The sequence below is a fragment of the Scyliorhinus torazame genome, chromosome 18, assembly GCF_047496885.1.
Source record: "Scyliorhinus torazame isolate Kashiwa2021f chromosome 18, sScyTor2.1, whole genome shotgun sequence".
In the NCBI taxonomy this organism is placed as follows: Eukaryota; Metazoa; Chordata; class Chondrichthyes; order Carcharhiniformes; family Scyliorhinidae; genus Scyliorhinus; species Scyliorhinus torazame.
In genome coordinates, this window is record NC_092724.1 from 135,121,425 (window position 1) to 135,135,767 (window position 14,343).

The 14,343-nt window shown below is 40.8% G+C and overlaps 1 protein-coding gene across 1 annotated transcript in view; it reads right to left on the reverse strand.

Annotated features, from left to right (window-relative positions):
• Positions 1–14,343, reverse strand: part of ttyh2 (tweety family member 2) — a 200,081-nt gene that overhangs the window by 26,117 nt on the left and 159,621 nt on the right. The window contains exons 7-11 of the mRNA XM_072483435.1: positions 9,354–9,423; positions 7,665–7,720; positions 7,021–7,113; positions 5,995–6,087; positions 3,056–3,198 (exon numbers count right to left, since the gene is read on the reverse strand). Coding sequence (XP_072339536.1) covers positions 3,056–3,198; positions 5,995–6,087; positions 7,021–7,113; positions 7,665–7,720; positions 9,354–9,423 — 455 coding nt within the window. The remainder of the gene's footprint in view (positions 1–3,055; positions 3,199–5,994; positions 6,088–7,020; positions 7,114–7,664; positions 7,721–9,353; positions 9,424–14,343) is intronic.

The following is a 14,343-nucleotide window of genomic DNA, read 5'->3' on the forward strand; positions in this document are numbered from 1 at the left end:
GGAAATGTTTATTTTACCATTTTAATGTTATTGTTTTATATTGTTATAAAAATTTTTTTTTTTTTTTTTTAAAGAAATGTATTCCTCTCAACTATTCCTGTAGAGGCCCCTTTGCTTCACATCAAACTTTGTTTGCAGTTCATGGTTTATTTCCAGGCCTCTGACTTTTCTGGAGAGAGAGATGGTCGGTTCACATCAGCCTTTTCTGCAGAGAGAGTTGGTCAGTTCTGGACTCTGCTTTCACAGCCAGTAATGGATCTTCTGTACATTGATTCATCCAGGTTCCCTACCAGTTCAGAAACATAGCCTTTCTGAAGAAAAACGGAGAGGGGAGAGGGCAGCAGACCTTCCTATAGCAGCCAGGAGAAATCACCACCCATTGCCGGGCAGAGCACAGCCCTTTGGGACAATTCATTGGTCACCAGCCAAATCAATCAAACGGAGTCATCACTGCAGCCGGCCAATCTCTGTCATTGATGCCGGTCCATCTGCAATCACCAATTTAAATCAGCACAGCCTTCTGGATCCTTCTGTTTGAATTAAACGCACAGGCTGCCTTAAAGATACAGGTCCATTAAACATCCATGGATCAAAAATGTAACGATAAAAATAAAAGAAAGTGGAATTAACGGAATAAACAAGAACAGGAAGGACCCTTACAATAGAATGAAGGAGACTCGGTTCAAAATACTGCACTACTTGCATAGTACACCAAGTTTTCTGGGGTTTTAAAAACATTTAGAGTAACCAATTACTTTTTTTCCAATTAAGGGACAATTTAGCGTGGTCAATCCACCAAACTGCACATCTTTGGGTTGTGGGGGTGAAACCCATGTAGACACGGGGAGAATGTGCAAACTCCACACAGGCAGTGACCCGGGGCCGGGATCGAACCCGGGTCCTCAATGCCGTAGGCAGCAGTGCTAACCACTGTGCCACCGTGCCGCCCTTTCACACCAAGTTTTCAACACAGGTTTTACCCTGCTATATCCCCGATGTTCCTAAAGTGCCTTGAGCCGAGGGTGATTATGTACACTGCTATGGACCTGTGAGAAGATTCAATCCAATTGGTCTGGTGTGGTTAAGGAGCTTGAGGGGATATTTGACAGGGCCTTTGAATTTGATAGCTTGTTCCTAATTCTGGGTCTTCCAAATAGGAGAATTATTGACGTTAATGAAAAAAGGCTGTACAATATCCTAACTATGCAGCTCAGAAAAATCTCCTTTGCTCCTGGATCTGTGACAAGAATCTTTCCATTCAAAACTGGCATAAAATAGTCATGGAGTGTAGTCCTATGGAATTCGTGGCCCTTGTGCTCCGTTCTAGGTCTGATACTTTCCGTAAAGCTCCACTTTGCCTGACCTGCTCCTGCAAGGTTTCCCATGAGCCACATTGCAAGTCGCGATCTCGCTCTACATCAAGGTGTGCATCGTGATATGTTATCCCATCATGTTTATATGGTCTTATCCTCTCCCCCTCCCACCCCATTTTCTGATCGATCAGTCTATAAATGGAGGCACTAGTTCTTAAGGGCCGTACCAGATGAGTTTTGAAGATTTGTTGCATTATCAGTAAAATTTATAAAACTAATAAACTATTGTCACCTGCTTCTCCTGTAGCAATGTAATACCCGAAAACAGTTTTAATAGATTTTCCTCACACGTTACCGGTACAATTAAGCTGCAGTAAGATAACTGGAGATACTCAACACAAGGCTGACCACAATCTACTGACTCTTTAGTTCAGAGGATGGGTGGAGATGTTTATTATGCAAGGTTGGCTGTAAGATGTTCATGATTTAGTTTGTGGGTTATCTAGTCAGCTCATCTCAGATTGCTCACCGTGTTCTAGTTAAGAGTTCAATTAGCGTGCAATGTGCAGTATTGGGTTCCACATGATCAGGAAGGATACTGAGGTTTTAGAGAGGGTGCAATGCATATTCACTAAGGCGCTGATTACAAATTTGAAAAAAGAATTGAAAAAATAGACCTTTTCATTAAGCACTGCTAATTGTGCAGTGATATGACACTAGTGTTGAAAATTATCAAAGAATGGGGATGGAAGAGGTAATAATAATAATAATAGTAATAATAATCGCTTATTGTCACAATTAGGCTTCAATGAAGTTACTGTGAAAAGCCCCTAGTCACCACATTCCGGCACTTGTTCGGGGAGGCCGGTCCGGGAATTGAACCCGCTCTGCTGGCCTTGTTCAGCATTACAAGCCAGCTGTTTAGCCCACTGTGCTAAACCAGCCCCTTTGGAGTGAAGAAGCAGACTGTTTCCAGTAGTTTCAGAGGTTAGTGCATGGGCTATAATCCAAAGGTTTACATGGAAGAGATGTAATCTTTAATAAACTTTATTGTCACATGTAGACTTACATTATCACTGTGACAATATGATGGTGAGATCAAGTAGTTAATATCACTCAAATCAAATGCTTTATTGTAGTTTATAGCTCTCCTAGCTAGTTGGTCTATCTGGTGTTATGGAACATAAAATGTATACTTTTTAATGTACACTCTTGGCACGCTTTCTTCACTCGTGTGAATCGTCTGGTTTAATTCTTACATTGTGCAAGTGAATTGGGTACATTAATTTTTTTTTTAATTCTTGGAAATTACAACATGAAACCAGACAGTTTGCCCCAACCAGATCCTGCTCGTGTGTATCCTCCAGGCAAGCAGTAGTCGTAATCCCACGTACCTATTCAGTTTGCAAATCCCTTTATTCGCTTCTTCAACCACCTATCTCAGCTACATTTAAATTCCATGGTCTCTATTTTCGTCATTAACTCAGTGAGGTAGGTCGGCCATGCCGCCGCCGCCTCATAACTGCGTACAAAGGATTTTGTTCGCACTCTATCTTGAATCTTTTTCCTGTGGTCTAGATGCCTCAGTCATTTGAAGTGGGTATCAACTGACTCTGACCCCATTTATTCATCATTTCAAATATTTCTATCAACTCACTTTAAACCTCATTTCTTCTTCATAGTAAGCATTGTGACGACAATCTCCAAAATGAGTACACGGCACAAGGTGCTAAGGCACTTACCTGATTGCCAAGTGATTGCAGGCACGAGATATTGCACATATCATGGCACAGAATGCAACTGCAGCTAGAATCGAAAAGAGTGAAAGGTAGAGTAACCCCTCAACCCCATCGTAACACACACCAATCAGGGCATCCAGATAATCCTATAGGTAAATGAGAAGTTAGGAGCTGTAATACTGTTCAGATGTAGTGCTATGTTACTGGATCAGAGATATACAAGGACATACAAATTTGTAACCTTAATTATTGTAATGATGCATACTCACAAACCTCTTTAGAAACACAAAAGATATTTATTAATAAGAAAAACGGCACAGAGGCCAGCAGTCCCTGGCTGCCCTGGAGCAGTCCACCCGTTGGGCTGGTCCCTCCATGTCTTCTAGATATCTTCTGCACAAGAGAGGACTATACTCCCTGGGGTAATAACCCACTCTCGGTTCCAATTGCTCCTCAACGCTGTGTTGCCCTTGAAAAGGGACAATCACCACATCCCTCCCCCCTTTAACTGCTTTATACAATCTTCAATAACTAAGTTACTCAGTCCTGAACTCTATTGTACACGGGTTTGGCCATTGTAAATGGAGTCTTTGAGAGGTTTTTCTGTTTCTTGTAGATCCACATCCTTTCCACTGACTTTTTTATCATATTGGTTCTTGTGCTTTTCCATTCACATGACCATTTCCGCAATCTTGTTCTGGCACATAAACTCAGTTTCTTTCTCTGTCTGAATTGCTGATTCCCCTCTCAATTTTAAATTTTTTACCACTTCGGTTATATTCTCATTGTCAAATTTCTTTCTTCAAGCTCAAATTCAACCAATTCAATTCTTCACTGGACTTGTTCTTATTTTCTAGTTGATTTTCATGGAGTTTAGCTTATTCTGCATTGTCTCATTAAGTTCTCGTTCTTCTTAACTTCATTTTGTCAATTTTTGCAACTTTTTTCATCTTGTGGTTTTGTCTTCTCTAGAGCTTTAATTGTTTTTGCCGATTCCTTTTTATGTTCAACAGCTCCTCGTTTCTTTTGAAGTCTTTAATTTCTGCATTTCCTCCGAGGTAAATCAATCATGTTTTCTGGACCTATGTATCTAACAAATGGAACATTCATTTCTACTCATCTTAATTTCACCTAAACCCTTTTTAGCTTCACTAAACAGTCAGGTCTGTCTCTGACAAAGTGCTGACTTGTTTCCATTCTCCAATTCTCTCCTTGCCCTTTATTTGGTCATGGAATCATAGAATTTACAGTGGAGAAGGAGGCCATTCAGCCCATCGAGTCTGCACCTGCCCTTGGAAAGAACACCCTACCTAAGCCACACCTCCACCCTATCCCCATAACCCAGTAACCCCACCTAACCTTTTTTATTTTGGACACCAAGGCCAATTTATCATGGCCAATCCACCTAACCCGCACATCTTTGGATTGTGGGAGGAAACCGGAGCACCCAGAGGAAACCAGGGAGGAAACCGGAGCACCCAGAGGAAACCCAGAGGAAACCAGACACAGGGAGAAAGTGTAGACTCCGCACAGACAGTGACCCAAGCAGAGGGTAGTGGGTGCCTGGAACTCACTACCGGAGGAGGTAGTGGAGGCAGGGACGATAGGGACATTTAAGGGGCATCTTGACAAATATATGAATAGGATGGGAATAGAAGGATACGGACCCAGGAAGTGTAGAAGATTGTAGTTTAGTCGGGCAGTATGGTCGGCACGGGCTTGGAGGGCCGAAGGGCCTGTTCCTGTGCTGTACATTTCTTTGTTCTTTGTTCTTTGGGAATCGAGCCTGGGACCTGGAGCTGTGTAACCACTGTGCTACCGGGCCTTCTGTAGTCTTTCACCGGTGCCCTCCTTTTGGGGTCTTTCATTTCCCTCCTCCTGGGTTTTCCAGTGCCTCTTCTGATGCATGCCCTATTCATAACTTCAACATGGACTACACTCAGTATATAATTGCCTGGAACTGCCTTTCCTTTTAAAAATGGACATTGAAAAGTTGCTAAGATGGCTGAAGATCAGGTGCCGTTGTAATTTCTGCATAGACCCAGAACTACCTCAAATCTCTGGAAAGTTCCTAGTTGAATGACCATGGGTGTTGCCCCTTAAACTGATACACCAAGACAAAATAGTTTGCGGAATCAGATCTTCTATTGTTTATGGACCTACCTACCTGAAAATCAAAAAAAACGTAGAGAGCTGCAAAGAGGTCAGTACATCATAAATAGGTATGAATGGTCACCATCCTTCCCCACATTGTCACAGTGGTTTCTAACTTCAAATAAGTTTGGGTGAACAATAGAACTATTGATTATGTGGTTACATGGCCAAAGCCAACCACAAATAACATATTACCACAAGAACCAGAGAGAAACGACTCAGTCTGAAAACAACACAGCAAGAAATAACAGAAAAAGCAAAGACAGCAACAAGGCCGGAGGTAATCCTCCTTAAGGCTGAAGATGACAATATTATAAGGTCACCAAGCCTGTTCCTTTTGAAGTCTAACAGCGCAGAAAACCGTTCTGCGAAAAGACCACAAACAACTAACTTTGAGACCTGCTGAAAATCCAACTCTTTATGGGAATCCTGCAACAACTTTGATAAATGGTTATTTAATTCTCCTAGCTACACTTGAGTGAAAGAATAACTTCTTCTTCATCAGGCCTGCACGGAGATGTGCCAATCACATAACTTACAAACTATTATCTTGTTTGTAACTAGTACAAGTGCACTATCCTCTTTCTTCCTAGAGAGAGAGCAAATGAGAGTGCGGCACAAAATATTTTTTATTCCTAGCAGCCAATCAGGAGCTGACATTCATTAACCAAATTAGGACACAGCAGTATTCCCAATCGGCAAGAGATAGCAAACAGAGTATAGAAAAATAAAAACAGAAATTGTTTAAAACAAACAAAAGGTATCACTTTGCATCTTTAACAAGTCACCTTGTGGAGTCCTCGGCAGTCAAGCATTGCTGTGAGCTGGTGCAAATTGGATTCAGATCTATTTAGCAGCATCTGTATCCCAACAAGGTCCTTCTGTGAAAATAGAAGACATTTTTGTATAAAAACATGTTCAGTCATACAAATATTGTGTTAGGCCCAATCAGAAGTATCAGAAATAGCACGGAGTCACCCAATGGCTCAATGAGTTAATTAAGGGAATAGGCAATTTATGCTGCAATTGAGGAAGATCTCGGTTCACTTGCAATCAATGCAATTAGCTTATTTCAGCTAAGAAGCCCCACGAGTCATAATAAAGGTGTAGTAGAGAAGTAGATCTTAAGTAGGCTCCAGAGATAACAGTGCAGACGCAGGACAAGAAGCCACTGTGGGAAATGTTCTCGCTATGATTGGACAGTAAGAGTGGGAACAGGCTGAAAATGTTCGAGTATGATGGCGTGGTTGGCTTCAGCAAAAACTGCAGAGACGGAGAAGGGATAATGTACCATTAGTCACAGTCAACGAGGATGCCACCAGTAACCTTGGTTAGGACCACTACATTGTTGTGAGAGGAGATAAAATCTGATCGGATAGCCTGGAACAGGGTGTTATGGTAAAACTAAATGAAGTTGCGAGATGACAACATGTTCAAGGATTCAATAACAGTAAGAATTCCTACAGTGCAGAAAGAGGCCATTCGGCTCGTCGAGAATGCACCGACTCTGAAAGAGCACCCCAACTAGGCCCACTCCCCCACCCTAGCCCCGTAACCCCACCTAACCTGCACATCCCTGGACATTAAGGGGTAATTTAGCACAGCCAATCCACCTAACCTGCGCATCTTTGGACTGTGGGAGGAAACCCACGCAGACACGGGGAGAAAATGCAAACTCCACACAGACAGGCACCCAATATTGGGAATTGAACCCGGGTCCCTGGTGCTATGAGGTAGCAGTGCTAATAACTGCTAACCACTGTAAAACTGAGGCACCAATCGAAGGCTTTGTAAACAGAAATGTTATCCCCTACCTTTGCCATTGGGAATATTGGCACTGCAATATGCATCATTCCTTGGATCTGCAGTTCCATGGTAGTCAGAGATCGCTGGAAAACTGATAGAATCTACAGAGGAGGAAAGAAATATTGCAATCTGATTCACACAATGTGTTGCACTGAGAATGCAATAATCAAATACTTTCTGCTTTCAGTTTCCATGTGAATTACTTAGCAAATAATAATAATAATAGGAACAAATCCTCCTTTCCAAAACAAAATCAAGCTTCAAATTGAACAGAGACAAACAGCAGCTCAGAGGAAAAGACCTTCGGGCCCGTCCAGCCTGTCCCACATAATCCAGCCTGTCCCACATAATTGTTTCACAAGATATACACTTTCCACCCCTATCTGAAAAGCATTTCTTTACCTCATCAATTCAAATCCATACAAATGAAACTAGCAGCAGCACAGACGTTTTCAACATCTTTAACCCATTGCATCTATGCCAGCCTTCTCAAAGACCTATCTAGTTAGTCCCATTCCCCCATCCCTTCTTCTTTTTCAAATATATTGACACATAAAATAAATAACTCAGTATTGTTGGAATAGAGAGTTCAACCACTTAATTTCACACAACATTATTTAGTCAATCGATCTACTTCCAAAATATTGCTTACCTGTTGAAAAGGGTTGCTTATACTGTGGCTGCAATACAGGTAGTAATGTACCACCTCTGTAAGAGGAACAAGTAAATATCAGTTAGAATAACTCTCAGAGGCCAACTGCAAAACAACATGAACTAAGTGGTGAAACTATGTATATGTGCATACATCTACAGGTCAGCTCTTTTGAAGTCAGTTTCTTGATGTGAGGTAGACTAAATTTGAAAATTATAATTTCAGTTGATGGATGAATTATTTGGATTTTGTATTTTTGGTTAAAAAAAAAGAGACAGGAGAATGTGCTCAATGGCTTGTTGTCAACATCACCATTATTCTGTTGTAGTTTTGTTTCTTTCTAATGCACATTTAACATAAGGGAGGCAGTGGCGTAGTGGTATTGTCAGTGAACTAGTACTCCAGTGACCCCAAGGTAATACTCGGGAGGACCCAGATTTGAATCCCACCATGGCAGATGGTGATATTTTACGTTAACAAAAATCTGGAATTAAAAGTCTAATGATGACTGTTGATTGTCGTAAAAAAAACCACATGGTGCACTGGAAATCTGCTGTCCTTACCTTACCAGATCCACGGCAATATGGTTGACTCTTAATTTCCCTCAGGAATGGGCAATAAATGCTGCCACAGCCACCGACGCCCACATCCCATCAATGAATTTTAAAAATAATTGAGACGATTTGGGTGCATTATCCAAATTATAGAGAGAACAGGAAGCAACTTCAACAAAGACACAGATAGATTAGTATATCGGGCAGATAAATAAATGTATAAAATTTGAGACAGAATAAGAAGAAATATACTCAAAGAAAAAACTTTCACAAGAGTAGAGCTGCAAAACAAAAAAAAACAATTTGGGCAAAACAAATACAAAAATTTTGCAACTTAATAAAGCTGTTGAAAAGGACAGACTCCTAATTTGTATACAGAGTGGGAGAGAGTACAAAAGCAAATACGTGTTAATCATACACAAATTATTAGATTGGCCTCATTTAAAATATTATATTCAATTTTGGGAATCTTACTTTGGGAATGACAGCCAGGATAGGCCATGGACAGGTTACGGAAAGATTCACAGAGATGATACGGAGGAGTGAGAGATTTTAATTTGGACGGGAAAACTGTGGCTCATTTCACTAGAACAGGAAAAAGTTTACATCTAATCAATGTTATCAAAATTATGAAGGGTTTTGATAAAAGTGAATCTGTAAATAAAGGGCATAGATTACCACCAAAAGGTGAAATAATATATGCATTAAAAAAACGCAGGAGGTTGTGAGACATGAAGTGTCTGAACAAAAGCAGTGATGGTCGCAGAATTTCAAAGCTTTTAAAAAGAGAAGCAGCTAAGTATTTGTAAAAATTATTTTAAAAAGTAAAAGATATTGGAAATGGGAATGGGACTAGGTTCTTTCAAAATTCTGGAAAAAGGCATGATGAGCCTCACTTCTGTGCTGGGAATTTCTGTAATTCTATATACATGGCAGAAGCAGCCCGGGCTTTGACAGCACCAATAGATGAAAAGCTATCACTTACTGTCTGGAGTCACATAAAAATGACTGGCTACACAGGCAAAGTGGTTAGAAAACCACTGATCCATAGAACTGTACTTCCGTGTTCATTGCCTACTTTGAGGGAAAGGAGAAGTGAAAGATGTCTTTTTGCTGGGAGAGTGTGGAAGGTTACCTGAGGTTATTTTATTGTGCGTCATGTTCATGATGAATTTGTCTGGAGCCACACAGAAATCACTGATCCCCTGCAATATATAAAAGATGGACAATTTGTAATGACAGAAAAAAAAGACAGTTCTAATAAGCTGATGTCAGGAAAAAATTGAAAAGGAAGAAATATAATCCAAGTAAGTTGGAGTAACATCAAAATAGTACAGATGCTTGAAAAATATGTAGTAAAACTGCTTCGATGGCTCTGTAGTTTACAATGCAACTTACAAAGGTTTCTACATCATAAATTGTAGACAAAAAGAAAATCAGTATTTTTGGTGCATTTATTTACAATTTTCAGGGACCAAAAGACTATTGCAAGATTCTGCCTTCTTGTCCATACTACCCGTTTGCCAATAAAATCAGCATTGCCTATGAACGACCCAGATATTTCTGTCAAGTCTGTGTCAAGACTGATCTCGAATGCTGCGCTACTTCGCAATCAATCAATTATTTTGAAGTGCACAGTCGGTAAACACAAACTTTTTTCCTTCTTTCGCAAACAGCAAATAAGGGGAAAAAACAGCTATTTAGCGCTTTGTGATGGCTAACTGATGGAGATAGGTTGGCCAAGATACTAGGGGAATTTACTGGGATCTTTTACATTCAGCTGAACAGGTTCAACAAAGCTCAAGTTTAACCAGCCCCCTTGGCCACTCTTGAAAATTGCACACCGTTGCCACCAATTCTGCTATTCTTCCCGGCTGCCCTCAGGCTCAACTAGACAGCCGGACTCCCATCTCCCATTCAACCCTGAGCTGAGTGTCCAATCGCATGTTGGTCATCGTGAAGGGCAATAGCAACAAAATGCTCATTTTATTCAGTACTGGATATTCCTGGGAAATGCTACTCCAGAATGGCACAGCCTCTTGGGCTTTTGATGTGTTTTTGTCACAGGCAAGGTACAGCAGCATAGTCTTTCCATTTGGATTCAGCTGTAAGTTAATAACCGACTCTGGGGTCTCAATCTCAAAAAGGAATTTTTCACCCACTACTTCTCTTTCAAAAGCTGAAGCTTCTCTTATTTGCCAGTACTTCCTTGCATATAACACCCATTAGCTTTGCATCCTTATTTGCATTGGCACAATTGACAAAACTATAGCTCAAGAAATCCTCTTTATGCTGCTTTGTTTCACAGCTAAGTTTTCTTCTTTATAGGCTGTTAACCAGAGACCCTGGATCTCTAAGCAGAGCTAACACTAGCACTGCTCTGTCTTGCCGTGAATTCTCCTGAGCAACTTTCTCCAGCAGATTCAGTTGTGAAATCCTGGCCAAGAGGTACCCTGCCCATTTGTTTTCATCCCATTTCATTTTAACTGTCTTTTACCATTTCTTTCTTTCTTAATATATATTTACTTCCACCCGCCCCCAATCTTATCTACCTTTCCTTCACCTTTCTCCTCTTTGCTTCCCCCTTCCCCTCCCCCCACATCTACAGTTCATCCTCTAATGTTAGTTTCCCTGCTGTTTGACCTTTCACATCTTTTGTTCTCTCTGGGGACTGCCAATGGCACTCTTTCCCCTTGGTTTCTGTGGCCATTAGCACCCGGTTTCCCTGGGTTTCTGTGGCTATGACTCATCTTTCATTCTCGCTCCACAGTATAAATATTTCTCACTTTCTCTGTCTGTTAGCTTTGACAAAGAGTCATCGGACTCGAAACGTTCGCTCTTTTCTCTCCCTACAGATGCTGCCAGACCTGCTGCGATTTTCCAGCATTTTCTCTTTCCTTTATTTAAACATTGATTTGAATCCACCCAGAAAGCTAGCCATCTTTTTTTCCCCCTTCTCCGGTAATTTTCTATTTGTGTAGCCCCTTACAGTTGTTTCTGAAAAATGTGGTTGGAACATTGCTTCGCCTTATCTCAATCCATGGTGTAGCCGTCTTAAACTAAAACACTAGTGTATCTGTCTGAAATGAAAACAAGAAATTCTGGGGGAAAAGTAGCAGTTTAGGCAGCATCTACTGAGAGCGGGAAATACAATTAGTGTTTCACGTCTGCGGTAAAGAGGGATTGAATTTCACCCTATCACAGATTTTTTGTCCACCCATTCCTTATTCAAAATCTATTACTTCCCTAACCTTTCCCAGTTCAGGTGATAGGCCACAGACCTGAATCATTAACTCTGGTTTTCTCTCTACACCAGGGATTTTCAAAGTGCGGGTCGCAACCCCGCGGGTGGGTCATGGGTTGTGTCTGGAGGGATTCTGGAGCGATAGGTGGCAGTGTTCCCGGGGTGGTCTTCCATAAGATGGATTGTTTTGTTACAAGAAAGAGACACAAACTGGCAGGGTTTAAATAAAGGGCGCAGAACATATTTGGACATTTTAAAAAGAAGTTTCTTAGAATGGTATGGCCCGTCAATAAAGTAAACTAAAAGGGTATAAACACATCGGAGATATTTAGTACGGGGGCAAGAGATCAGCACTGCAGTAGAAGGACGATGACCCCGCAAATTATCGCAAGGAGAGACACGACTGAGCATTGGAAGAAGAGCCTACAACCAGGAACCGGCTGCTTTGGGTGATTGTATAATCACAGTCGATGGTAGATTTAGGCCTGTCGAAGTATTTGCTTACTGGGAATAAATCGAGCTAGACATCAATGAGGTGTTCATTTGATGGTAATGAAGCAATCGTTGATTTTTTTTTAAATTAACATTTTCTTTTCTGCAACTGTTTAAATCTGTAACCATTTTAATTTTCAAGTAAATCTATTGGTGCCCATTTTAAATCTGTATTCCTGGCTACAAAATAAACTAACCCCATTCAGCATAACAATTTGAGTGAGTCATCAATTTGATCTCTTGTAATTAGAAGGCCAAAAGAACCATAAGTAGACTGAGTGTTTTATACAAGATAGAAAAGTGCAACACTCACTTAATTTGTTAATGAGATAGGAGGGTGGAACAGAATTTTAAACAATTTAAGGTATTGGTATTCATGGCCCTACTTAAGTAAGTGCACATTGTAGCTCAAAGTCTGCACCTTAACAGAACAATTCTCAGTACAAAATAAATGAATGAAAGACTGAGATTTGGTGGGAAGCGCTGAAATGTATACAGATTCATATGTAAACAAGAATGGTTTTTACAAATAACAATTCGCACTCTAAGAGTTACAGGCAAATGCAAATAAACCCCATGTAGACCTCAAAACACAAGATAAAACATGGTGGCAGCAGAAAGACTATAAAAACCTGGACAAACTCCGAATGAAGAGTGCAGGCCTGAAATACCTACAAATCCTCGCAAAAAGGATGCGAAGAATAAAAAATTAAATACTCCTGGGAATGGAGTATCGTGAATGCTACACATGCAAGCAGACAGATCCAGAGTCCAGGCAGCAGTGAGTACAGATCACAATCTACAAGCCAAACTACAGAAGCAGCAACAGGCCCAGGATGGGGGTAGGCATGGAGCCTACGTTGCCTCACCCAGAACTGTTCCGTAGAGCTGAAAGCGAACAACAGACTCAACGCTGAGAGAACTGGAGGAGATTTTGCAGATAATGACAGTTTCATGGTTGCATAAGAAGGATCAGATGAGTCACGTCAGTTTTTACTCTATGCAGTAGGGACCACAGCAAATTATATTATTGCAGGACAGGATGTCGCTGCAGCTTTGAGCTTATGTGAGGAAGCTCTCCAGGTATTTGATTCGTACTTCAGTGTTCACAAAATGTGGTCATTGAGCAAGTGAAAAAGAGGAGGCAAAGTCTGGGTGAATCCATGGATTCATTTCTAAATGACTAGTACACCCTTGCGGAGAACTGGGACTCTGGGAACCTCAGAGGTACATTGACACTCAATTTTATCATGGTTGGGGTCTTAGATAAAACCCTATCAGACCTTTTGCAAACAGGGGGAGATTTAACTCGCACAAAGGCTGGACAAATAGTGCGACAGACAGAGCTTAGAAAGATAACCGGAACAGTTGTTCATGAGGAAAGTGATGTTTTGGAACAAAAGAGGAATGGTGCCGTTCAATATGGTGGACAAACTAAAGAGAACGCGCAGTGAAGTAAAAAAATGCAAAATCGGGAAAAACCACAGCAACCGCCATCTTGAGATGTTCTCAGTGTGACAGGAAAACTCTGCACAAGTGGGAAGAATGCCCAGCAGGGGGAGCTGAGTGCCACAACTGGGAAGTCAGGACATTTTTAAAATGTCTGTAGGTCTAAAGCTCTCATAGTTCACAGAAAGAAAGAAATAACAACAAAACCAAGTAAAATCTAAAAAGCAGAGTGAGCCACAGCAAAAACAAATAACCTTCTTGAGAGAAGCTAACAAAAACAGAAAATAATTGTTAGAGCATTAAACTAGAAGTTGATGATCATCCCTTAGAATACTCATGCAAGTGTTTTGGTATTATCTGATAAAGTATCATGGCTAAAAAATATCATATTAGTCATCCTCCATCCAGTTGCAAGGTGCAGAGGAGGGCCAACACTTGGCCACACTAAGGTGTAAGGATACAGAAATTGTGGAACTTCTATGTGTGATAAAGCACCAGGAGTTATTACTGAGCCGAAAAACATGTTGCAGCCAAGGCTCATTTGCAAGGTTGATGAAATTTCTGACGAGCAGTCCAATATTGTATTCAGAAATTAATTTCCATCTTTATTTTCAGGCTTAAGAAAGCTGCAAACAGAATTTTACATAACCCTAAGGGCAGATGTATGATCAAGAATACCAGTGAAATAAATCAAACTGGAAGATATAAATGTTATTGAAGTTGAAGCACATACTGCACTTAATACCAAACACTTACCAGCCACTGAGAAGAGATTTCAAGAAATTAAACAAGCATAGCAGCAGGATGATGAACGCATTCAAGTAAAAGAGTATTGCCAGAATGGATAGCTAGATCACACTCCTAACAACCCAATATTTTACCAATGTTTTGAACAGAGAGAACGTCACAGTAGCGAAATACTGCGCAAGAGCCCTGGTGG